Raw genomic sequence first — 25214 nt, forward strand, 5'->3', positions numbered from 1 at the left:
GGTGTTGTGGGACCACCAGGGGGGTTGGGTGGCTGTGGGACCAGGTATGGAGCTGGCTGGTGTGGGGCCTGAGGGATGTGGGGTTGGGTGGTGTGGGACCAGGTATGGAGCTGGCTGGTGTGGGGCCTGAGGGATGTGGGGTTGGGTGGCTGTGGGACCACCAGGGGGGTTGGGTGGCTGTGGGACCAGCTATGGAGCTGGGTGGTGTTGGGCCTGAAGTTTGTGAGGTTAGGTGGTGGTGGTTCTGGGTGACATGAGGTTGGGTGTTGTGGGACCACCAGGGGGGTTGGGTGTCTGTGGGACCAGGTATGGAGCTGGGTGGTGCTGGGCCTGAGGGATGTGGGGTTGGGTGGCTGTGGGACCAGGTATGGAGCTGGGTGGTGTTGGGCCTGAGGGATGTGGGGTTGGGTGGTGTGGGACCACCAGGGGGGTTGGGTGGCTGTGGGACCAGGTATGGAGCTGGGTGGTGTTGGGCCTGAGGGATGTGGGGTTGGGTGGTGTGGGACCACCAGGGGGGTTGGGTGGCTGTGGGACCAGGTATGGAGCTGGGTGGTGCTGGGCCTGAGGGATGTGGGGTTGGGTGGCTATGGGACCAGCTATGGAGCTGGGTGGTGTTGGGCCTGAGGGATGTGGGGTTGGGCGGTGTGGGTCTCAGTGTGGAGTTGGGTGATGTGGGGCCTGGGTGATGTGTTTAGTGGTGTGGGACCACCAGCGGGGTTGGGTGGTGTGGGACCAGGTGTGGAGCTGGGTGGTGTGGGGTCTGGGTGATGTGGGGTTGTGTGGTGTGTGGCCTGGGTGATGTGGGGTCTGAGCGATGTGGGACTGGGTGGTGTGGGACCACCAGTGGGGTTGGGTGGTGTGGTGTCTGGGTGATGTGGGGTTGGGTGGTGGGGAACCACTAGTGGGATTGGTTGGCTGTAGGAGCTGGGTGGTGTTGGGCCAGGGTAAGGCGGAGTTGGGTGATGTGGGACCAGGTTTGGGGTTGGGTGGTGGTGTGTGTGGGCCAGAAGTGGGGTTGGCTAGTGTGGCACCAGGTGTAGGGTTGGGATGCTGTGCAACCAACTACAGAGTTTGGTGGTTTTGGGCCTCTCTCTCCTCTGGGCAGCTTCCAGGTATAAAGTGCTCTTTCAGAAGAAAAAGCTCAATTTTTTAATACCTGGAAGAAACTGCCAGCCGGAAGGTGGATGCATGCAAGGTTGATGCTTTTTTGTTTCTTGACAGCAAATCTTCATCTATCTAGGGATAGCATCTTGTAGGGGCTGCGTGAAATCATACAGAAAATACATAAAACATTTTTTTTTCCTGTATAGTAGCAATTTATGGTTTGTTCCAACTCAGGGACTAGAGGCAAGTTCAACAGTGATAAAGCATTAGGGTTTAGAAGGGTTTTCACTGAAGAAATGAATCCTCTGTTTAGAAATGTTTGAAACATAAATGCGCGGATGCATTTAAAATGGTTTTGATTATTTAGGAAGGCTTGTTCATCCAAGTTTTCTACAACTGCACTAGTTTTTGGGGAGCTTCCTACAGTTCTCGGCCACGGAGATGTCTAGGTAAGCATTGCGATGATGCACTTTTAAAATCCTTAGAGAGAGGAAAAGCTACAGATTCAGCAAGCATCGCTGCATGCACTTTCCTCAAGAAATGTACGTCAGGCAGAGCATCTCCTGCTTCATTCATGTTTTATTTAGTGTTTTCTAAAATACATATTAGTAACCGTTCACAAAGGGGTTACAGGCAGAGAAATGCAACCAGATTTTTAAATGTGATAGCCACATTTCTTACCACAAAAGTGGTAAGAAATAAAACCCATTTTTGACACTTTCCAAATAGTATTCATTCAAAACCATGGCTTTTAGTGGATTGGGGATCAAATTCTGATCAATGGCAAAATCCTACAGTTAGGAGTAGGAGCAAGAAAGTAAGAGGGAGGGGAATGGCAAGAGGAGGAAGAGAAAAGGAATTATTCCGTACAGCCCTCCCTTACAGCTCCTTTTTTTTTTTATGAATTCTTAGGGAAACCATCCCTTGTGTTATTCCCAAGTGAATCTGAGAGCGTGATCAGTATATTTGTGTTCGATTCAGCCATTCTCACACAGAATATCTACATGACTGCCTGTACTAAATCACATAACGATGATTTAGTACAGGGCCACATATCAGCACTGCTTGTACCCTGCATGTTTATATCCATCAGCGTGTGGATATGGCAGTCATTACAGAATGGCAGTTAAATTTCAAAATTTACTGAAATTCTGAGCAGTGACACCACATTCAAAGGGATGGGGTGAAAAAGAAACTCCCCAAAGGATCTTCTTCATAACTTCTCCGTTTAGCTGTGAAGTATCAGAAGATCCTAGCTTTATTTTCCGCGGTCCATGGCATGGACCCCACCAGCCTTTCCTAGAGTGGGAATAAATCTGATTGATTGCAGGTATTTACTGCCATTGAACTCATGCAGCAATTTATATTTAGCAACCCAGTTAAAATATGGGTAAGTACAGCAGGTGCATATGTTTGGTGATTTCAGGCACAAGCAAATTGAAGCAAAGCTGTCAACTCCTGACAAGTTACTAGCATAACTCTTGGCATGACCAATATTTAAGTTGCATAATAGGAGACTAAAACTGGAAGGGACCAGTGAGTCATTCTAATTGCAGCCTCCCTCCGTAGGAAAATCTTTGTCTCCGTTGTTGTCTTGCTGTTTTTTTTTCCTGAACACATGAAGATTTTTTATTCTCTCCCTTCTAAATCCTGGGTTTCTTGTTAACATGTGAATTCTTCCAGGTCTAACTTTTTACACCCATTTCTTTTATTTCCCAGCCATCACCTGCAGCAACAAACACTCCTCTCACTGACTCCTAATGACCTTTAACAACAGCTGCATGAACTAAAGATGTCGTAGTATTTATGTATGGTTTCAGTCCCTTCATTATAACTGGACATTGTTAGATATTTAAGAGCTATCAAGCCTAAAAACACAGAGAAATCCATGAGTGATTCTTTCTGGACTCCACTAAGATGCTTCATAATAATCTTTTAATCATATAAGAAATCCCACTGTGCTATGCACATGCTCATATCTGAAAACGCCATTAGACTACAGCTAATAACTTATTTATCATCTGCCCTAATTCTCGTATTTTTCTGCTCTAACACTATTGATCGCTCTGTTCAGCGGCTCTCTTAAGGCCATTAAAAAAAAGTGCAGGACGGCATCATTAGGGAAGTGATGGTGCCTCTGTACTCGGCACTGGTGAGGCCTCACCTCGAGTGCTGTGTTCAGTTCTGGGCCCCTCTGTACAAGAGGGACATTGAGGTGCTGGAGCGTGTCCAGAGGAGAGCTACCAGGCTGGTGAGGGGTCTGGAGACCAGGTCATATGAGGAGAGGCTGAGGGAGCTGGGCATGTTTAGCTTGGAGAAGAGGAGGCTGAGGGGAGACCTCATTGCCCTCCACAACTACCTGAAAGGAGGTTGTGGAGAAGTGGGTGTTGGCCTCTTCTCCCAGGTGAATAATGACAGGACCAGAGGAAATGGTCTGAAGCTGCAGCAGGGGAGGTTTAGATTAGATATTAGGAAGAATTACTTTACTGCAAGAGTGGTCAGGCACTGGAACAGCCTGCCCAGGGAGGGGGTTGAGTCACCGTCCCTAGAGGTATTTAAGAAACGTCTAGATGTGGCACTTCAGGGCATGCTCTAGTGGCAGAGATTGTAGGTTGTTTGGTTGGACTCGATGATCTCAAAGGTCCTTTCCAACCATGAAGATTCTGTGATTCTATGATTTTGTAGGGGAAGATATTGAGGGAGACAGGCATACGGCAGAATCAGAACAGGAGTTACGCACCCGATGTGGGTGAAAGCACCTTTCAGACTTCAAGGCAAAAAACCTCACTAGATCCTTTCCTTGTTCCCAGGACCTTACAGCAAAAAAACCCCAACAAGTTTGTTCCTAGAGCAAATATTCCACTGAACAGTGAAATAATTTTTAGATGTTACCGGCAATAAATGCCAGGTGCTTTTCATGACTAACGATGGGATTGCGCTGTACTTAATATGGCTTTGTGCATGTTCACTTTTTTCTAATTCAGGAAAACTCTTGAGAAGAAGAATCATCGGTGCTGTTGACTGGTAAACAAAAGCAAGTTACACCTCTAGGGCTCAGAAAAGGAAGGTTAAAAAAAAAGAGCCAGCTATCTAGAAAAAAAGGGAACAAATGTTCTGGAGAGAGAACATTCCTATAAACAGTCATTATAACGTAACTCTCAGACTGCAAAATTAAGGAGCAGATATAAATTTAGCTTAGTGTGTAGTTTGAAATAGCAACTGCTTTTGTATAACATATGTTTGACTGCAATCACAAGCGATTCACTTACTGCTTATTTCCCATACTCGATTAGCATGCAGAACGACTGCGGCATTCTAAATAGGACCTCACACTTAAAGATGTTTATTCTGCTTAGCAATTTAGAGGTATCTCAAGTTTTTCTCCCAATGCTTGTGTTCACTCCTGTCTTTATACTTTTTGGAAATGTTGCATCTTTTGCAACATATTTTGCATCTCTCTCCATATTAATAAATGATAGAGGTTTGTGGCCAGGCGTATCTTTGCCTGATATAGTTACCTGAGCACAGAAAAATGCATGTTCAAGTCATCCATCTTTTGCATACCAGATTGATGGGTTAAAGCACGCCAGGAGAAGCCGGGTTCAGTTGTTCCCTCAGTCTGTAGGGATTGAAACCCCTATTTCCATGTCAGCAGAATGACCCCAGTTACTGTCTAGGCCAGGTTGGGGCACTCTTCATTTCTTGTTTAGACTTTTAAGAAACTGCATAACTGCTTTTTGTGTGGGTGTTGCTTCAGTCTGAAGAAAAGAAAAGGGAGTGGAGGCAAAGGGGAACAGTAAATGCTCTAGATTAAGCTATGCATAGTGCTTTTACGGACTCTTGCTTGCCTTTCACCAGAAAATGCAGCAATGATTCAACTCTCCCAGGGAATGTTTTTACTTTGCTAAAACAGAATGGAGCAGTACCGATCCAGAGCTCTAAGATCAGGCTCCTTCCAAATGAGATTTAAGCCCACTGTTCTTACCTTCGGATAAACTCAAGCTGACAGGAAACAAATTACTACAGATAAGTATTATTTTACTCCTGACATACAAAAACCCGTGTTACAGATCATACTCTCGAGGGAGTGGGCTAAAAAGAAATACTGCCAACAGGCCTCAAAAGTTCTGTTAGCATAAATTTGGCAAAGGCATATCTGTTATAAGGCATAGATTTGATGAAAGAGGGTTCACGTATGGCATTTTACAGATCATAATCGTTATTACCTGCAGAGATTATCACTGTGAATGTCCATCTGAGTGGCAAACTCGTGTCAGAAGTAAGATTCACAAGCAGTTGCTTTGCTCTGTCAGTGGCATGGAGCAACCCCTGGAACAGATTACTCCCGCTTTATAATTCAGGACAGGGATGGGGAAAAAGAAGTTCTTCCTAATGCAACTAAAACTAGAAGAACATGGTGACTCAGGTTGGAATTTAGCCACAATATCCTGACAATCCTCAAAATTCACCAAACTTGCCAGGTTTAATGGCTTTTAGGGCTTCAAGCCCAGCCAGTGCTTCCTAACAACATGGTCCCATGTATATCATGCAGGTTTAGCACCAAGTCAGACAGGGGACGTGGTTTGCAACAGGCTGCCAATAGCTGCAGAATGTGCATTTTTACCATCAGCATGCTGATTTGCGTTGTTCATGCAATTACAGCTTGGGACAGTAGAAATATATTTATCTCGCTGTATTTTACAACAGTAACAAAACGCTTCTTTCTGCTTGTTCACAGGTCAGCTTAATGTAATGACAGACTAGTTACTTTGGGAAACTCGTTACAACGTGAGCAATACTGAGCTTTGCAGCCCTGTGCTAAGAACTTTTGGAAGCACTAGAATTCTAAACACAAAACTTGGTTATTGCATTTTCCCTTCTATCTCACTAGCGACAGTGGGAAACGTTCCAGAGGGTCTCTCATGCACACGTAGCAATCTGGTCAGGGAAAGACAGCTAAGATACTTTTAAACATAATTAGCTGAGGATGAACCACCTTCAATGTGGCACAAATGATGTTTAGAGCTAATACGCAGCTAGTGGATTATGCTCTTCATTGTAGCACAGACTGTGTGTGTAAGAAAGCGCTTGACCATTGTCATCACTTCTGGTTTCCCACTGCCTTACCTCCGACAATCTGACACTGAAGCCAAGCAAGCGGATAAAATGCTACCTTAGTGACCTGACCACTTCACGATGACGTAAAAAAAATGGCTCAATGCACTGGGATAGGAAAGGCAAGCCTCTGGTTCTGTAATGAAAAATACTAGGTGTAACCTGATGGGAAAATTTGTCTTTTCAGATGGAATCTGTCCTACCCAGAGAGCATCCCATGCACTCCAGGCACTGCTGAAGGGAGACGTGCCCAAAAGAAGGCCATACCCAGGGAGAAGAGGCTCAAACATTCAGAAGGTATTTGGGGACCTCTGCCCTCCTAATGTCTCCAGCTAAGAAAATGTTTTCAGCAGCATCCTCCAGACAAATACAACATTGTAAGAGAAAGAAAAGGACAAGTTGTCTTGGCTGCCTTTGGAATGTAAATGTTTCAGAGCATTCAAAGCAAAGTTCCGCACCAGTCACAATCTCCTCGGTTTTTACGAACACCATTCTATCTGCTATGGGTTCCTTGGTCGTTCCCCGTGCCAGTCACATCATTCAAACATGGTTTTCCTGACAGCAGAACAGAGCAAGGTCTTCCTCACAGGGTTCAGAAAATAAAGAGTCAGCTTCAGATGGTGAAAGAAAACCTTTGTTGAACCCAAACAGACAGGATCCCTTACTCATTTGTGGTTTGCACCATCCTTTACAGTTATTTTGAGCGCGTGCATGTGGGGAGGCTTCTTCTCTGTGGATCCAACCAAGCTTCTTGATGCTCTGCACAAGTGATATGGCAAGACATTGAAAAATGTGCCCCCTGGGCTGTCCTCTGTGCTGGAGCTCCATGGCATCTTTCACCGCATCTGATCTCCAGAAAGCCTTCCAAACCTTGATTACTGAACCCTCACATCACCCTTGCAATATAGGTTAAGGATCACGCCCATTTTCCAACTGGAAAATGTAAGAAGGACAGAAGTTAAGTGATTTTCCCCACAATTGTACAGCAGGTCAGAGGTGGAGGCAGAGACAGAACCAATCCTTAATTCAGGCGCTGGACAATATTCCTTCCGTCTAGAATATGGACATATTCTGAAAGGTCATATTGGTAAATACATTAAAGGAAAATCATCTCCCTGTTAGTGACTCTTAATCCAGATAAGCATGATTCTGAATTAGGCTGTAAGTGTGTTTTAAAGGGAAACACTTAACCTGTGTTATCTTCATGCTGGCACCATAATAAACAGCCATTCCTACTTGTACCGAATTAGGCGAATAATCTTATTATTCATGAAATCTGAAGTATGTGGATGAGAAGAATCTATGCAGAAACCATCACTCATGGCTATTTTTAGCACTTCTTCCACAAACACCTGGAAACTATTGATTTGCTTATTATCTGGCACCACCCAGAGTCTCTTTAAGTTCTGCCTGGTGTACTCCTCTTCTGGAAGGCCTTCCACACTTGCAACCCAATCCAAGGTCAAATGGTTGGGGTCCTGCAGGTAGCTGGATATTGAAGAGAGGTTTCCGTTGAAGCAATAGTAAAGTTTGGAACCAAGAAGCTTCAGGAACAGACATGACGTGGAGAAGATATGAGCACTGAACACTTCCATGTTGGAGGAAGACAGGCTGTAGATCTGGGGTGCTTCTCGGACAGTGAAGTGAACAGTCTGGGTCTTCTGATCGAGGGTGATGTTGAGCATGGCATTCTTCTCTGCTTTAGAAAGCTCCACCTCCTTCTCCTGCAAGGCCTCAATCAGTGGCTGAATTTGATAAAAATCTACCTCCCGTCGAAGTAAGCCCATTTCCTGAAAGTCTTCAGGGAGGTCCAAGTGAGAAGTTCGTAAGAAGTTCAGGATATAACGGAAGATTTTGCCATCTCTGTCAATAAAGCAGTTGCCTTGGCTGTCCTTCTTGGTTGGGATCTTCCCACTAAACATGGCCCCCAGCATGGAGTCTGGAAAGCTAGTCAGGGTGGACAGAGAGGTGGTATAGAGTTTTCCTCCAACATTGAGCGTGATGGGTTCTGACATGATGGAAAAGTCACGATGCTGGAACTAATTCTAAAAAAAAAAAAAAAAAAAAAAAAAAAGAATCCAACACCACACATTTAGCTGTATTTGAAAGGTTAAACTATAAAGATAGAGAGTCCTAAATCTATAAGGGTAACTACATGGCAAGAATTCGTTATAGAAATTAGAAGTGGAGAATTACTTTTCGAGGTTGTATCTTCAGAACAAGCATAATGATGTTTTTTCTCCTAACAGACCTGAACAGGACTTTGTTTAGTTCAGTTAGTGCCAGAAATCATGAGTCTTCCAAAACTTTATAGTCATGGGAGTCATGGGAGAGTGAAATCTCTCCTGCGGATGCCTACAGCAGAATGACTTCTGTCTTCAAAGCAAGAGCTGTGTCCTGGGCTCACCTGATCCCATATCCCTCATGAAAAGAGAATTTAGAGAGGAAAAAAAGGACAGGACAAGAACCAGTCACATCCCAACATCTTCCATGTCATCTGAAGATATAATTAAAGCAACAAAGCTGTTGCAGCAGAATCCCCTGACACACATTTGAGTGCAGTCAGCCTAGCAGGGAGCCAGCGAGCAGTGCTGCCGTAAGCATGTGACAGTCTGCGGTTCCATTCATTAAAAAAAAAATACTACCAGGCTTTCTCCTTCCAACGTGCTTTACCTTAGAAAACATTTCCTAATTAATTGGGGCCATATCCCAGTGGACGTAGTTGCCACGCAGCTTCTCTGCCATCAGCTGAGACGAAAGGAGGATGCGATTTTGTGGTGCAGTTAAGCATCACTGCCTCTGAAAGGGACGTAGCTCCCTCCGCCCTCCACCATACCTTGCTCCTCCCTTACGCCAGCTCTGGTACTTATTTGACCCCACAGTCAGCCAGTTTAGGGAGAAAACCCCATCATTTTCTTTTCAGGATATGTTTCTGCTACATCTTGGGAGCAGATGAATGCCAGGGCTGGAGCAAGGGAAGAGGACGGAGCTATGTAGCCCTTTCCAGTGCGGATCAGCTCAGCTGCCTTGAAAAGCTGGGCCCTCATTCCTGCTAGATGATGACCTGCAAATCAGTTTTTCCAATCAACAGTTAATTCCCAGTTTTATATTTTTCCCAGTTTTTATTAATTATATTAATTCCCAGTTATATATTCGGCAGGAAACCCATCAGTGTTTGCTTGCAGAGCTAAGAGGTAGTAGCTCTTGCTGCAGTAACTACGGTCACTCAACAAAAAGCTGCCAAACAGCTCCCTTAAAATGAAATTTAAATGCAGGCATTTTCCTAACTAATCACAGAATAATCATAGACCCTACAACACTATTATCAGCTCTGGAGTCTCAGCAAAATACAGATGGGAAGAATGTAATCTCGTGCTGGAATATCAGTTCTTTTATGGCTGCTAAAACCCAAACAGTAGTGGTAATGGCACCCTAAACCAAATAAACATCTAGATAGCCAGCACATTTTGCTATGAAAAACTTGCCCAACCTAGGGCAGCTAATGGACAGGTCAAATGAGAATCTGTATTTCATTTCTAGTTTAAGACTAACATTCTACTCTGTTCTTTAGCCCCTGGCACACGGTGTATATCTCACTGCACATTAATTAATGGAAAGAAGATCTCTAAATCCCCCGAGTGCTTTGCCTGTGTGTCCCGTAGTCCCACGTATCCAATAAAATTGGCAAATAAAAACGCAGGCGTAGAGCAACACAACACCCCCTCTACCCTCATGACCGAGATCATCCCTGTTACTAACTTCAGCCAAATATACCCTGGAAAAAAATTAATTCTTTCACTGTTAAACTCTCCTCAGTGCTGTAGTCTCAGGGTACTTCCCACTCTTGAAGACTTCTACCCAGTTTAGAGTCAAGAGCTGTTAAAACGGATCACATAAAGGCTTCCCCTGGTCTAATTTCTATAGGATGACTGACTGCCATGCATTTTTTCCCCTAAGGGCTTGCAATATGTCTGTAAAAGCATTGCTACAAGCACAACCTGACATTCACAAAACCAGCCTAAAATGGATTTATTTTTTTTTTTGGTCAAGTTTCATCAAGGAACAGAAACGTTCCCTGCAAATAACGCAGCCCTGACGATGACACCCAAAGGCCGTGTTCATGCTTTCCCTCCTCTGCTCCCACTCAGGCTGATTTAGACTAAACAACCCAATTTTTTTTCTCTTCTTTCTGCGTAGGTCATGCTTTCATTTGAGCCCAAGCCTGCTTATCTGCACCACGGGAGTAGTTTTCTCATGGTCTCCGCCAGCCTGAGCCAGACGCAGAGCGAGACGTTTCCCTCGATGTGTAGGTAACGGCCTTCACTTGGCAGAGCCCGTTGCCAAGAGTCATGACCTAAAGACCATGACACGGTCGAAATGCTCAGTGACAAGATACAGATTTTCATTCCAAATTCGAGACCCACCCTAGGTTTATTCTGATCCAGAGACTTGCTGGCTATATACGTCAAATGAGAGGCAGACATCTCAGTCCAATCTGAACAGATAACGTTAAAATATCTTGTAGCTGGTTTCTTTATCAGCAGTCTCAAAAGGGAGGCTGCCAACAAAATACCCCGACCGTTTCATTCTGCCGATGGCTACTCTGCAGTCCACAGACTCATCCAGCCTGGATTTCAGTCTCCCAGAACACCAGCCTGCTTTTATTTTGCCCCCGCACTGGGTTAGATTTCAGACATTTAATGGTGCAAACATCTGGCCCGTGGATAAGGCTGCAGGGTAACTATTGCGCAGCTGTTGTTCATAAAATGGAGTCAACATATGACAAGTTCACCATCTGCTTTTGCCTAATTCATCCCATTATTTGCAGGTTTATATCGTCACAGTGTGAAGATGAATCTGACAGCCGGGCAGCCTCGGAAGACCCAAAAACTGCAGCACAAGTGAGCGTGCAATACGTCTGCTGGATTCATCGTCAGCCTGGACTTAATGCGTTGGCCAACTGACGTTACTTCAAAGCAACTGGGGAAAGTAAGTCAGTCTGTGCTGCTTTCTTCTCGTAAACTTGTTTATGAAAAAAGCTTTTCATAAACCCGTAAAAATGAAAATTAAATGGGTTGTCAGTTTTCTCTCTTTGCTCATCCAACCAGCACTTGAAGTCCCTGCCTCGGTTCATCAGGCCTGCGTACTCCGCTAATGCAATATGAAGGTTCTCCAAGAATGCAGCGCGGAAATCACTTCTGCTTGGTGGCATTTCCGCAAAGAGGAGGTACCAAGAGGGCACCTCATGTGGGACATGGGTGGCTGTAACCTGAGGTCACCAAGGATGAGCACGACTTGGGTTACGGTTCTTGAAAGCCGAGAATTACAGGAAAGCCTTTCGTGTAGCTGCTCCCTGAGTAGCACTTAAAATGCATTCAGATTAGATCAGCTACAGATCTAATTTGAGAGTTGAAGATGCAAATTTAGCCGCAGAGCGCAGGATTTATTTTGTGCTTTTAGAGTGACTTGTATTTAAATACATCTTTCTTTTAAAACAGACGTATTTAGTATGGTGGGGAAAAATAATTGATTTAAAGCCATAGTCTTTTCAGGTGATGTAAATTGAGAGAAACAAGCGGCGGTGAACTTTTTGGAAAAGTCAAACTGCTGAGCAGAAGGTGCTGTCTGAGCATCTGAGCATTTCGACAGACCAGGGTTTGTAAATTTAAACGGATTTTATTCACATCCCCAGAGGGTACAAAGGGAACGTTTCTGTAACAACCTTCTCCCCTAGAATTTTAGCTCAGCAAATAATTGGTTCGAACCTGGGAGAGTGATGGGGGTTGTCGCAGCAGGAAGGCGTTAAAGAACGTGTGAAATGACAAAATCTACTTATTTTCACTTCATGTATTTAGAACCATCAGCTCAGTTCCTTCATTATCCGTAACACTTCCTTTGTTTACTAATTTTAAATGTAGAACAGCTTTGGATAAGCTTATTTCCCTTCTTATGTATTCATCGCATTTGAGAGTGCTTTAATTAGCTAATAAATAAAATTCTGCATACATAATTTAACTGAGTGCCTGTTTCGCCCAACTTGGCAAAAAACCACAAGCGTACAAGTAATCACCCAGAAAAAAAAAAAGCATCAGTCACGATTTGCCAACGTAAGTAAAATGTAAATAAACGGCCCAAATATTGCTACGCATTTAACCACTCTGAAAAACGGGTGCAGCGGTAGTCTACCCTTTTTAGCCAAAAAAACGCAGCTTAATGGAAAGTCTGAAGTTATAAATATGTTTATGTGGTTTTTAAAGAGACATGGATCTTTCCTTAAGGTATATATACGTATAAAGTCTGTCTGTCTGTCTGTCTGTCTGTCTGTCTATCTATCTATCAAGACAATTTTTATCAGGATTTTTCTGGTTACTTATTCAGATAAAAAGATAACTTAGATCATTCCAGTTCCATATAATCTACCCTGAAACAGCAAGTTTATGAAACACCAAAGAGCTGTGGTGTGCCTGGTTCCGTTTAACAGTCTCATCGAAGATCTGAAGAAAACTCTCTCTGCATTAACAAAATAAAGCTAACACCAATGTATCCAAAGCTATAAGTGCCAGCAGGGCAGAGACAAGGTACTAAACAAATCAGAAAACTAAAGAAGTTGTTTTTATTTGGGAAAATGTGTAGCGATGCCTTGATTTCCCTGACAAGTAAACCCTAATATGAGTATTTCTTGGGAAAATCTAGCTTGGGAAAAGCAGCAGTAATCGCTTGCAAACACAAATTTCACTTTACGAATGGCAGGGAAGGAAAATGAATTAATTCTTTGGGATTTCACAGGCAACGCCTATGATGGGGTTAACAGGCTTGATCCTAGTGTCGCTTAGAGAATCTCATTAATTAAATGAATTAAACACAGAGCAGCAGAGCAAGAGCGATGTGTATTTTGGTACAGACCAAAACTTTGGAAACCTGTATTGAAGACCATGAAATACGTGCAGCTTCGCTAAGAAACAGCTGAGGAGTAACAACAAAGTGCAAAATACACACACACCAAAAAAAAAGAAAGAAAAAAGGAGATGAATTATTTAGGCTGGCACAATGAAGGATGCTTAAGTGGCAATAAAATTAAAGCAAGCCGGGGAGCGTTTCTGCTAAGCATCAGGAAGAGCAGCCAGGCTAAAAACCTCTCTGGCTTTTTGAGCGTTGCCCAGGAGAGCTGGTGAAAGCCACGTCGGCTGGATCAATGTCAGGGGAGGCTGATCAAGGGACGCATTAGGGGAAGTCGGTCTGCATCGGGAGGGGCGGGATCGATTTCAGCTAAAAAGGAAGGATGAAAAAAGAAGTATCTGGGCACCTGTATGGCAGCCGGCGACTTTAAATGCGGTTCGGCAGGAGAAGATGGCTGTTCGCAGGATGGGGCTCCGGTCTGCTTCATTAGAGAGCGTTAACGGCAAACATAATCAGCCAAAACCACTTCTTTCTGCGTAATGCTCATTCCGCTTTGGGGTTTTGCCCCAGGTTCCTCACACTCGGCACGTATCGCTTTGCTCCATCGCCTCTTACTAAAACCCCCATTTCGGTTTGAGGTAAAAATTCCAGTTTCCACAGAACATCCGAGTCCTGAGAAAATAAAACCTGATGAAGTTGTGAGCTCCAGCCCCGGGCAACCCCAGCCCCGTGGCACTTGCTGTGACAGCACCTGCAGACAACTTTCATGCCTTGTCCCTTCTGGAGGGGACGATTTCACAGAGGGAATCCAGACCCTCAGCTCCCAGTTTGTGCCCCGCTGTGTTACGGGGACTGCAGACGAGGCAGTCTGAAGCCTGGGAGTCACGCGCCATGAAAGCAGAAAAATAACAAAAGAACAACAAAGGCAGGGCAGAAACACAATAAATAGTATTTACGGGAGAAAAAAAAAAAAAAAGATAAAAAACTCAGCTCACCACTGAGCAGCCAGCAGTAGGCAGCAGGTATCAAGGGAGAGCTGGATTTAAGGAAGATTTTGGGACAAAATCCGTCACAGGGACAGACTCACCCTCCCTCCACGTACCCCTGATGCATGTTTATTTATTTCAGCTCATCCTCAACCACAGAAGGTTAAACATTTACAATATGGTTTCTACACCCTATATGCTTATTTATAGTAATCTTCGAGAGGAAAACTCATGTTTTCCCATCGCTGCAGGACGGACCCACTTAATTTCAGATGCTCATTTAATATCATCCCCTCCAATAAACACAGTGCAGCGCTTAAAGGCTTAAAATTCAGCCAGCGAAGCAGAGCGTGGCGTGTCCGCCAGCAGCAATATATCCCGAAATGCAGCGCCGGAGGGGGGCCGGCAGCTGCTTTTTGTTTCGGGGCTGCTGTGAGCCGCTGGAAATTTCCAGCCGGTGTTTGGGGAAAAGGCCGCTCACCCCCGAGGCCGGCGCGGGGGGACACGGGTGACGAGCTCCGGGAGGGGACTCAAACTCCCAGCAGGCGTGTGGCAGGAAGCGACGGCTCACCCTTCCCTTCTCGCTCTAAGAGAGGATCGTCGTATGGATCTGCCGGCGGATGCGACACCCGGCGACAGACACGCCGACCATCCACCTTTCGGAGAGCAGCTGCTTACCCACCACTTATTTATATTTATTTATATTTAATTTTTTATATTATATTTAATTTTTTAACCGGGCTCCCTTAGACACGGTTAGAAACGCTCCTCTGCCAACGAGACGCACGAACGATGGGAAAGCGCAAAACGGCAGTTTCATAACGTCCCTGGTTTGTTGCGGGTGCGATGCTGTGGGTCCATCCCTTCCCAGACCTGCAACCTTGATGCTCTTGAGCTTCTCCTGGGCTGCTTCCTTAGGGATGCGGGTGAATGCAAAAGGCCGCAGACGCTGAATTTAAGCACTAAAGAGCTGGGGGCAGGGAGACGGGGGCAGGAAAATAGAGCTGGTGCCTGGTTAGTAAGAGGAAGGAGCAATCCAAAACAAAGGTCAGGTTCCTCTTGAGGAAGAAGAGGAGGAATGAAAGCAGCGGGGCACGGTGGGGAGGAGGAGACCAAAATGAAGGTTAACAGCTACTGAAGGAGAACAGCAGAAGCCACGATGGAGGGGGAGAGCGAGTGCAGAGCCAGAGAGATGCGGCTGCAGCGAGGTTTGGAGAATAAAAGCCAAAGTGCTGCGGTGCTCGGTGCTCTCCTGGTGTGACCTGGTGGCTCAGGGGCCACTGCATGGGCCATGCAGATTGCCAGGAGGGCATTGCCACCGGCTGCCAGGAGGGAGCCCGTCTGGGGTCTCATGGCAGCAGGAGCATCACTTTTCCTTCCAAGCAGCTGATGTAACCCTTCATACAGTCCAAAATACCAACTTAATGCCATCCCCGGCAAAGGTTTTCACTGATTTCTAATGTCCTGTGCCAGCATCCGCATTGGGTATCACTTGGCACCTCTGGAGTATCTTCCAGATACCCTTTATTTCGTTCCTGGACCACATCACCCACGCACATGGTAGCCCACCACCTGCACGCTGCTCGATGCAAGCCCAGGGTGGCTCAACCATCCAGCTTCCACCCCATCTCCCACTGACCTCCAGGGTACCCCTGCAATTAAGAAGGGCAGCTAATTGCCAGCCGGGATGCAGCTGCACGCTAGCAAAAAGCGCTCAGAAATAACACTAACAAGGTAGGGGCCATCCAAATTTAGACCCTTCGCAAGGTACATTGCCCAGCCGGCCCCACGCCACCGGCCGGGGCTGGCTGCAGTCTGGCTGGACCCAGAGCCAGCCCCGGTTGTGGGGAGCTTGGATGAGCTAAACCGCCGTAAATCCTTTAATTTTGGAGATGCTTCACTGAAAGCAGGTGAAAGGGGGGGATGCAAAGTTTGCAGAGTGGCGCTGAGCCCTACCCTGTTAAGGGCAACCTTAGGCTGGGCTCCTCCCCACGCAGCCAGGCGTTCGCGCTATGAAATGAGCTTAAAATACTAAAAAAACAAACAAACAAACAAAAAATAACCCCACGCAATAGGGGCTCACCCGCCCCTCCCCGCATCCCACAGCGTTTCCCCGCGGAGCGGCAGCCACCCAGCCACCGCTCCCCGTGCCTCAGTTTCCCCACCTCCGGGTGTGTGCCTGTGTGTGTTACGGTAGGGTGACCCCAGCCCCTTCCCACGCCCCCTCCCCCCGAGCAGATTCCCCCCCCCCTCCCATCCCCTCCGCCGTACCCACCTGCGCCCCCTCCAGCCGCCGAGCCCCGTCGCTCGCCGGGCGCCGCGGGAGGCGGAGGCGGCGGCGGCGGCGGCGGGAGGAGGAAACGGGGGGCGCGGCGTGGCTCGGCCCGGCCCGGCCGCCCTGGGATTTGTAGTTCACCGCAACCCTCGGCCCTGCCTCGGAGCTGCCCGCAGGACTGCGGCTTCGCTGCCGGCCACGCCGCAGCCTCACGGGCACGGCGGCGGCGGGAGGTAACGCGGGGCGGGTGGGGAAAGCGGGGGGGTAGGGGGGGGCTCGGAGGGGCAGTGAGGGGTTGGGGTGATGGGAGGGAGGGGTGCGGGGGGAAGGGGTGCAGGGGGGTGGGCTGGGGTCGGGGTGCGGGAGGGATGCTCGGGAAGGGATGCTGGAGGGGCGCTCGGGGGTGAGGGATGCGGGGGGGGGGCTCAGAGGAAGGGGTGCTGGAGGGATGCTGAGGGGAAGGGACGCAGGAGGAGTGCGCGGGGTGAGGGATGCAGGAGGGATGCTCGGGGGAAGGGATGCTCGGGGTGAGGGATGCAGGAGGGATAGTCGGGGGAGAGGGACGCAGGAGGTGTGGTCGGAGCGAGGGATGCAGGAGGGACACTCAGGGGAAGGGATGCAGGAGGGGTAGTCAGGGAAAAGGGGTGCAGGAGGGGTGCTTAGGGGAAGGGATGCAGAGGGGCGGCCTGGGGTCGGGATGTAGGAGGAATGCTCCGGGGAAGGGATACAGGAAGCGTAGTCAGGGGAAAGGGGTGCAGGAGGGATGCTCGGGGTGAGGGATGCAGGGGGGGGGGTACGGGAGAAGGGATGCAGGAGGAGGGGTGCTCGGGGAAAGGGATGCAGGAGGGGTAGTCGAGGAAAGGGGTGCAGCAGGAATGCTCCGGGGAAGGGATACAGGAAGTGTAGTCAGAGGAAAGGGGTGCAGGAGAGATGCTCGGGGTGAGGGGTGCAGCAGGAATGCTCCGGGGAAGGGATACAGGAAGCGTAGTCAGAGGAAAGGGGTGCAGGAGAGATGCTCGGGGTGAGGGGTGCAGGAGAGATGCTCGGGGTGAGGGATGCAGGAGGGATGCTCGGGGAAAATGATGCAGGAGGGGTAGTCGAGGAAAGGGGTGCAGGAGGAATGCTCAGGGTGAGGGATGAAGGAGGGGGGCTCGGGAGAGAGGATACAGGAGGGATGCTGAGGGGAAGGGATACCGGGGGGATGTTGGGAGGTTGGGATGCAGGGATTGCTTGGGGGTCGGTCTGCCCTTAGGGAGGGATACTCGAGGGAAAGGGTGCAGGAGGGCTACTTGGGGGTCGGGATGCAGGAGGGGTGCTCGGGGGAAGGGGTGCAGGAGATTGTTTGGGGGTTGAGCTGCTCGGAGGGAGGGATGATCGGGGATTGGGATGCAAGAGGGAAACTTGGGGGTCGGGATGCAGAAGGAATGCTCGGGGGTAGGGCTGCAGGAGGGGTGTTCAGGGGTCGGGATGCTCAGTGGGAGGGTTGCTTGGGGTCAGGATGCAAAAGGGAAGTTTTGGGGAAAGGGGTGCAGGAGGGATGTCCAAAGGGAGGGATGCTCGAGGGAAGGGGTACAGGAGGGGTATTTGGAGGTCCAGCTGCTCAGAGGGAGGGGTGCTCGGGGGGGAAGGGATGCTCAGGGGGAGCAATGCTTCAGGTAAGGATACTCGGGGATTGGGATGCAGAAGGGATCCTCGAGGTCACAATGCAGGAGGGATGTCCAGGGGTCGGGATGCAGGAAGGAGCTGGGAGTAAGGGGTGCTTGGGGGTCGGGATGCAGTTAGGGTTCTCAGGAACTGGGATGCTCAGAGGAAAGGATGCAGGGGGGGCGCGCAGGGGTTGTGATGCAGGAGGGTTAGTCAGAGGGATGCTTGGGGGTTGGGATGTAAGAGAGGGCTTGGACGAGGGCTTGGACAGGGGTTTGCAGGAAGGATGGTTGGAGTAAGGGGTGCCTGGAGGGTCAGGATGCAGGAAGGATGCTCGAGGGAGGGATGCTTGAAGGGAAGGGTTCTGGAGGGATGCTCAGGGGTCAGGATTCCCAGAGGAATGCTCAGAGGGTGATATGTTCTGTGGCTATGATGCAGGAGGGAACCCTGGAGGAGGGATGCTTGAGGATTTGGATGTTTGAGGAGGATGCTTGGAGGGAGGGATGCAGGAGCAACGTTGGCAAGTGGGGGTGTGTGCCTGCAGGGCTTTGCAAACCTGTTTGCAAGGCAGCATCGTGTTACGAGGAACTGGTCAAGATGGGTTCAGGTTTTCCCCAGGGAAGCTGACCTGGGGAGAGATACCCAGGGATGTTCCCATTCCATGGGGTTCCAAAAAGCCCTAATGGTGAGGGTCAAATTCAGAGCAGTCCGGATCCAAACCCTTTTCAGGTTAAATCTGCCCTGGCCTGGACTTTGTAGGTGTTACCCAAGGATAAAAGCAGATGTGGGAATATTTGCCACTTCTGTGGGCTTTTCAAAACGCTTTGGGAACCCAACTGTATCCTACAGTGTTTGTATCACGGAACTCATGGCAGAGAAAATTCCGCTTTCTGCCCTACCTCGGGCTGAACGGATGTAGCAAGGGGCTGAGCTTTCACCTGAGGGGGTGGATTCAGAATGCCACGGACATTTTGTGATGGGGTCCTTAAAGTTTGCCCATGGTCTCACTTCACCCTCCTGGTTTCTGGAGTGGCCGATACAAAGCCAAATGTGTTGGGGGCTGGAGGGAAACTGAGGTCTCAAATGAGTGTCATATCCCATTTTTCCTGAAGGCACCACCAAAAAATTGGAGATCTCTGTATCTCCAAGCAGTGAGGCAGCGTCCGATGAATCCCGGCCAGCGCTGGCAGTGTCGGCTCTCGGTCTGGTATTCTTTGGTGAACAGGACGTGGTTTTTTCCTTGGATTAGATCCAGGGGTTTAATTTCTATACACAGACAAAAGCAGACAGAAATCTGAAGAAAGAAGAGTGATGTTAATGCTATAAATACCTTCAAGAAAACAACCGGCTTTCCGGAGTAGATGTATTTACAGTCTCCAGGGACGATAATAGAAAGGACACTGGCCTGAAGGTCAGTGCAGGATCTGGGTGCTCCTGTTATCAAGCCTTATGGAAGTAAGGTAGCACAGCCCTGGCCGAGAGCTCTGGCTAAGGACGAAAGCAGAAGGCTTTTGGGGGAAGAAAAGGAAGATATCCTCATCTGCGGGATGTGAGGAGGAGCGACCACCCTGGGAAAAACTTACCTTGCACGGGCAGGATTAAAACCTTCGGGCATCCAATGCCAAATATATTCAGACAATGAAAAAGCAGCTGGGCTGAGTTATTTTTGTCTGTGGTTGGTGCCGGGCTTAGCCACAGAGCCAGGGGTTAGAGCGAGTCCTGCCTTGTCTGCCTTTCGCTGCTGCTGGTTTTCAAGGCAACGGGAGAGGGGAGTTTAATTCCTTGGGCCTGCATCCATACCAGGATGGCTGATCATACGCTAGCGATGGTTTGAGATGCTTTATTAGGAAAGGAGACCGGTACCTACTAGAGATGCGTGTGTGTAGCTGTTGGCTGGAGGGGAGGACCGGAGCTGGGAGGAGGAGTCTGTCCGGAGAAAGAGAGGATGAAATGTTAAGGCCTTGGGCTTTATTTGGTATTATTGCGCTGATTGCCTTGACATCCAGCCAAAGCCTGTTTTTTATTTGATAACTGAGTGCCTAAGAGCAAGAAACACAGAGCAAGAGAAGAGACTGGGGGGAGTTGTGTGCACCAAGGGGATCGAAGAAGCAGCGCTGGAGAAATAAGAGAGCAGGGAACGGAGATAGCTGGGTAGGACAGCCCGCCCAGCATTGTTGTCCATGAATTACGGCCGTGATAAGTCGCTTGGAGATGGCTGTTTGATAGAGTTGTGTGGTGTGGTTGGACGGATTGATAATGTTTTAGAGGAAAAAGGGATTGATGAAATACATGGTACCGCAGAAGAAAGGAAAAGGGTCTGCAGCGGTCTGTGAATCTAAAAACATCAACAGATTTCAGTGAAGGTAGGAACTACCATATGGTAACTTTAGGCTGATTGCAAACAGGTGTCTTTTGGTTAGTTACTTTTTAGGGACCTCTTAGAAAAGTGTGTGGCCACAGGAGAGAAACTCGCCGTTCCCAAGGTGGAGCTCCTGCTGTACAGCAAAGCCACGCCAAATGCCAACGGTCCAGTCGGGAGAGGACGCTCCAATAAATCTTTATTTTCCAGAGAGGACAGAAAGCTGCCGAGCAGGGTGGAAGGTCCTGCAGAGCGTGGGGACAACCTCCTGCTCCAAATCTGCTACTGCCTGCAGCGGAAGGGGAATCTCCACGGGTGCCGTGCTAAAGGGCGGTTCTGATTCAGAGCAACATGGGACAGGAACGCACGAGGAGCCTCGCCAGCCAGAAGTAATTAGCTCTAGCGAGTAGGAGACACTCAACACAAGTGCAATCTGTCGCTGGAAAGCAGTTTGGGACAGGAAGCGGAGAATACGTGATCTCCTTGAAAAGAGAAGGTGAATTTAGAAAGGCAGATTATAATTACGTGCAAAAAATTGGGCCAGGCTTCTTGTGCTGGTGATTTTCCCCTGTTATCACTGCAGATGGGCAGAGTCTCACTCCTCTTTCTAAAAGGGTATTTAGCTGGGTTTTTCTGCAGTTATTAGCTCTGGGTTTCTGCCCAGATCTCTTAAAAATGGACCTGATCCTCTGCTTTGCCGTGGCACTTTATTGAGCGCAGCTCTGACTGTGGCTGGAGTGAGCAAAGCAAGGTGGAGCATCGCCATTAATGTGTTTGCAGGTCTGGAGAGGTTTGGCCGCTGGGTCCACCACAACCTATTGCATCTCCTTGAGCAAATGGTTTGGTCTGGATGTGCCTCAGTATTTTATGTTGCTACAACAGCGTGATGAATGGGGGCTGACCTGCTGGAGAGCAGCTCTGTGGAAAGAGACCTGGGAGTCCTGGTGGACAACAGGATGACTGTGAGCCAGCAATGTGCCTTTGTGGCCAAGAAGGCCAATGGCATCCTGGGGTGCATCAAGAAGAGTGTGGCCAGCAGGTGGGGGGAGGTCATCCTCCCCCTCTACTCTGCCCTGCTGAGGCCGCATCTGCAGTGCTGTGTCCAGTTCTGAGCTCCTCGGTTCAAGAAGGACAAGGAACTGCTGGAGAGGGGACAGCAAAGGGCTACCAAGATGATGAGGGGACTGGAACACCTTCATGAAGAAAGGCTGAGGGATTTGGGTCTCTTCAGTCTGGAAAAAAAGACGACTGAGGGGGGATCTTATCAACACTTATAAATACTTAAAGGGTGGGTGTCAGGAGGATGGGGCCAGGCTCTTCTCAGTGGTGCCCGGGGACAGGACAAGGGACAACGGGCACAACATTGAACACAGGAAGTTCCACCTCAACATGAGGAGGAACTTCTTCATTTTGAGGGTGGCAGAGCCCTGGAACAGGCTGCCCAGAGAGGTGGTCGAGTCTCCGTCTCTGGAGACATTCCAAACCTGCCTGAACGCGTTCCTGTGCAACCTGCTCTGGGTGACCCTGCTCTGGCAGGGGATTGCACTAGATGATCTCCAGGAGTCCCTTCCGACCCCAGCCATTCTGTGATTCTGTGATACCTGCCACGTCGCTTGAGCGAGATACATATTTCCTTGTGTATATTCCTATAGATATATATAGATAGACATATAGCTAGTTTGTAGGCAAGTGGGTTATATTTCAGTTGAAGCCTCCGGGCATTATTACAGTGCAAATAATATATAAGGTAGGCTGAGGCTTTAGACAATAATGAGTTGCTGGATGCCCCGAGAAGTTGTGGATGCCCCATCCCTGGAGGTGCTCAAGGCCAGGTTGGACGGGGCTTTGGTCTAGTGGGAGGTGTCCCTGGGGTTGGAACTAGATGATCTTTAAGGCCCCTTCCAACTCGAACCGTTCTATGATTCTATGAAATAATTAAGAAAGAAGTAAAGAGAGAAGCAGCAGTTGTGTCATTGAGAGGACTCGAGGTAGAAACCACAGCATCGAGTCGCTGTGAGTGCTTGACGTATGCACAGAAGATCATTGAACTGGAATCACATCACTTATATTAATTAGGGTTATTTAGTCAGAAAAACTAGACCTCAGCTACATGAAGAGTATAACCCGATGTGTAAACTGTACTAGATCACGGGGAGGCAGAAGTAGGAGGTGCAGCAACACGGATGAGGGCCCAGCAGTGGCCTCTGTTTGATTATTTCCAACACTGTAGGGAAATTGCAATTTCTTCCTAGTTATTTAGAGGGCTTTTTAGCCTTTTAGAAAAATAGCCATAGGGAAATGATAGGAATGAGTGCCTGTGATGGTCCGATACCCGCTGCTCAAGCTGTATCTATCGGATGTGGTAGTGATGAGTTGCAGGCTGTGGTTTCTCCTCCTCGGCTGGACGAACAGGCAGGTGCTTTGGACCAAAAAAAAAACCCTTTTGCCTATATGAATCAAGGGGACATTTGTTGCCTGCAAAAAAATCAGTAGTACACAATTACTTTTCCTGTTCCTGGAAAACAGACCTAGAGAGGTGTGTGGCAACAGAGGCCGGTCCTTTTAAGAAGTTGTATTCCAAGTCATGGCAAATTTGGTAGAAATTTTTGAGAGAATACAGTATTTTCCGTGTGGTGTTTTGTGCTCTGGCAAGGCGCTGTGTGCGCTCGCTTCCAAACTGCAGCAGCTCAGCACGCTGCAGGATTGAGCCCTCATTGCCCAGCTGCCTGGAGGATGCAGTGAGAATAACAGTAATGTCTTGGCTGACATAAAGGAAACCATTTGAGCAGGAGTTAAGGACAATAAAAGGTGAGTCTCGTTTCTGTACTTCCAGACCTCCAGAGAATTCAGGGAAGCAGGTCATGATTTCTTCTTTGCAAGTAAGAAGCAACTCACTTTATTTATCAGTCTATGTTTGCACGGCGGGATTTTTTTCCTCCTTTAGTGGTATTTATCAAACTATATAGGACGCCATTGTAGGAAATGTGCTGAATTTATTACCAAGATTTCCTAAAGGTACATCTCAGATCTGTTTTTTCAGAGCTTTGTAGGATCTGGGCTGTAGGAACTGATACTGCGTTCTGCAAAAAATACGAAGGAGCGTTTACTGGAAATCTGCTGCTGGCAGGGATAGGGGAACGAATTGATTTAGAAGTAATTGGATAGACTTCAATTGAAATGAATCCTAATTAAAGAAAAAACACAGGCAGAAGGGAAATATTAGGACACCTCTGAACAGTACAGATTATGAAGATTAGACCCAAGCAAAGCCCAAGGTGACTTTTCATCCTGAGATTGGTTTTGGGTTGGGTTTTTTTTTTGCGGTTTACTCAGTTTGGCGAGTGAAGCTAAGCTGGTCAATGCTGCTCTTTCCTTATATTTCTTTTCCCTCTCTGGTTTCTAGAGCGTGGTTGGGTATCTGTCCTCGCAGGGACACATCTCATGGTAAGCAACGCCTGTTGCAAATGTTGGTGAGATACTTCATTTTATTTGTGGCTTTAGAGCACATTGCCTTGGAAACTGTGTCTGGGCACACGAAGGAGGAGGTGACTGGGAATGACCAGCATTATTTTACCGAGGGTAAAACATGCTTGACTTAAGTGATGGCCTTTAAGGATGGACTGATAGATCTGTGGAGGAGGGGAGAGCCATGGATGTTGTCTGCTTTGACTTCAATAGGGCTTTTAAGGTGACGTCCCACAGCCTCCTTGTATCAAAGACACAACAGAAACTGCAGTCTAGATGGGTGGACTGCTAACTGGGTAGAAAACTGGCTGGAACTATCCTGGGACATTTCCTTTTTAATATTTTTATTGACAGCCTGGAGAAGGAGATGAAATTCACCTCATCAGATCTGTGAGTGATGCCAAACTTGGGGGAATAGTCAATATGCGTGAGGGCAGGGCTGCCATACAGGGGGACCAGGACAGGCTGGGGCTGACACGAACCTTGTGGAATTCAGCAAGGACAAATGCCAAGTCCTGTACCTGGGATGGACTCACCTGGGATGGACTCACCTGGGAGGGGCTCACCTGGCATGGATTCACCTGGGATGGACTAACCCCTTGCACTGGTGAAGGCTGGAGACTGACTGATGGCAGCTCCCAGTGCCTACAAAGAGGTTATTCAAGAGCTGGAGCCACGTCAGGAGAATGAGAAAAAACAGACATCAATTGAAACAAGAATTTCCAAATGGAAATAAGGAAAAACTGCCCACTAGGAGCTAATCAGGCACTGGGGCGGGTTGCCCAGGATGATCTCCATCCTGAGATGTTTTCAAGACCTGAATGCACAAAGCCCTGAGCAGCTTGGTTTGATTTCCTCTTTGGGGGGGGGTTAGTCTGGAGACCTCCCAAGGTCCCTTCTCTCCTGATCCTGTGATTTTACCCACGTTGCTCCTGCCAGTCGTTCACCAGGGAAGCAGAACAGTTTTGCCATGTCATGGGATTATTTCTTTTTCACTGCAAAGCTCATTTTGTGTACTTTCTGTTTTATGTGAGCTACATAACAGATGGGAACCTCAAAGCAGCTCTTCAGATTAATAATTAACACTTTGACCTTCTACAGCATCCTCATGTGCTGCAGGAACTCGGTTCTCTTTACAAGCAGGAGTGAGCTGATCCTCCCAACTTTCTGTGAGTTATTATTGCCAGTGAGGAAGATGAAGTGCAGAAAGGTTGTTCTACTTCAGGAGCACTCATTATAGAAGCCTGATTATCTGAATGTTTAGTCTTTTTATTTCAGTATTAAACAGCGGAGTGCCAGGGACCAGATCTCCAAGGCAGCATTCGGCTGCCCAGCAATGAAACTGGCCTTCCCTCTTCTGCAGTTCCCT

At 48.0% G+C, this 25214-nt stretch overlaps 2 protein-coding genes and 2 long non-coding RNA genes across 8 annotated transcripts in view; 3 read left to right on the forward strand and 1 right to left on the reverse strand.

Moving 5' to 3' along the window:
- Positions 1 to 1002: 1002 nt before the first annotated feature.
- LOC141737540 (uncharacterized) lies at positions 1003 to 6497 on the forward strand. Its single transcript, XR_012585207.1, has 3 exons — positions 1003 to 1112; positions 1472 to 1553; positions 6407 to 6497. It is a non-coding gene; the product is annotated as an uncharacterized LOC141737540 (long non-coding RNA).
- On the reverse strand, positions 1474 to 16516 carry KCTD21 (potassium channel tetramerization domain containing 21). 3 transcript variants are annotated; one of them, XM_074572350.1, is made up of 3 exons: positions 16378 to 16516; positions 13523 to 13788; positions 1474 to 8264 (listed from the first exon to the last, which is right to left on the reverse strand). In XM_074572350.1, exon 3 carries the CDS (start codon positions 8232 to 8234, stop codon positions 7452 to 7454), a length of 783 nt encoding a protein of 260 aa, XP_074428451.1. In that variant the 5' UTR covers positions 8235 to 8264; positions 13523 to 13788; positions 16378 to 16516; the 3' UTR covers positions 1474 to 7451. The 3 variants fall into 3 exon arrangements, with proteins under 3 accessions (XP_074428451.1, XP_074428452.1, XP_074428453.1); XM_074572351.1 differs by lacking the exon at positions 13523 to 13788 and having other exon boundaries at positions 16378 to 16511; XM_074572352.1 differs by lacking the exons at positions 13523 to 13788; positions 16378 to 16516 and adding an exon at positions 13353 to 13515.
- Positions 10816 to 11658, forward strand: LOC141737997 (uncharacterized). The gene is made up of 3 exons (XR_012585284.1): positions 10816 to 10956; positions 11048 to 11208; positions 11328 to 11658. It is a non-coding gene; the product is annotated as an uncharacterized LOC141737997 (long non-coding RNA).
- The window catches only part of USP35 (ubiquitin specific peptidase 35), a 31432-nt gene continuing 22671 nt past the window's right edge, over positions 16454 to 25214 (forward strand). For 2 of the 3 annotated variants that reach the window (XM_074572349.1, XM_074572348.1), the window contains exon 1: positions 16458 to 16610. The gene's annotated coding sequence lies outside the window, so the exon portion shown is untranslated. Of the gene's footprint in view, positions 16611 to 25214 lie in introns of all 3 variants that reach the window. The other variant, XM_074572347.1, reaches the window with a different exon arrangement.

The sequence above is a fragment of the Larus michahellis genome, chromosome 1 (genome assembly GCF_964199755.1).
Source record: "Larus michahellis chromosome 1, bLarMic1.1, whole genome shotgun sequence".
NCBI classification, from domain to species: domain Eukaryota; kingdom Metazoa; phylum Chordata; class Aves; order Charadriiformes; family Laridae; genus Larus; species Larus michahellis.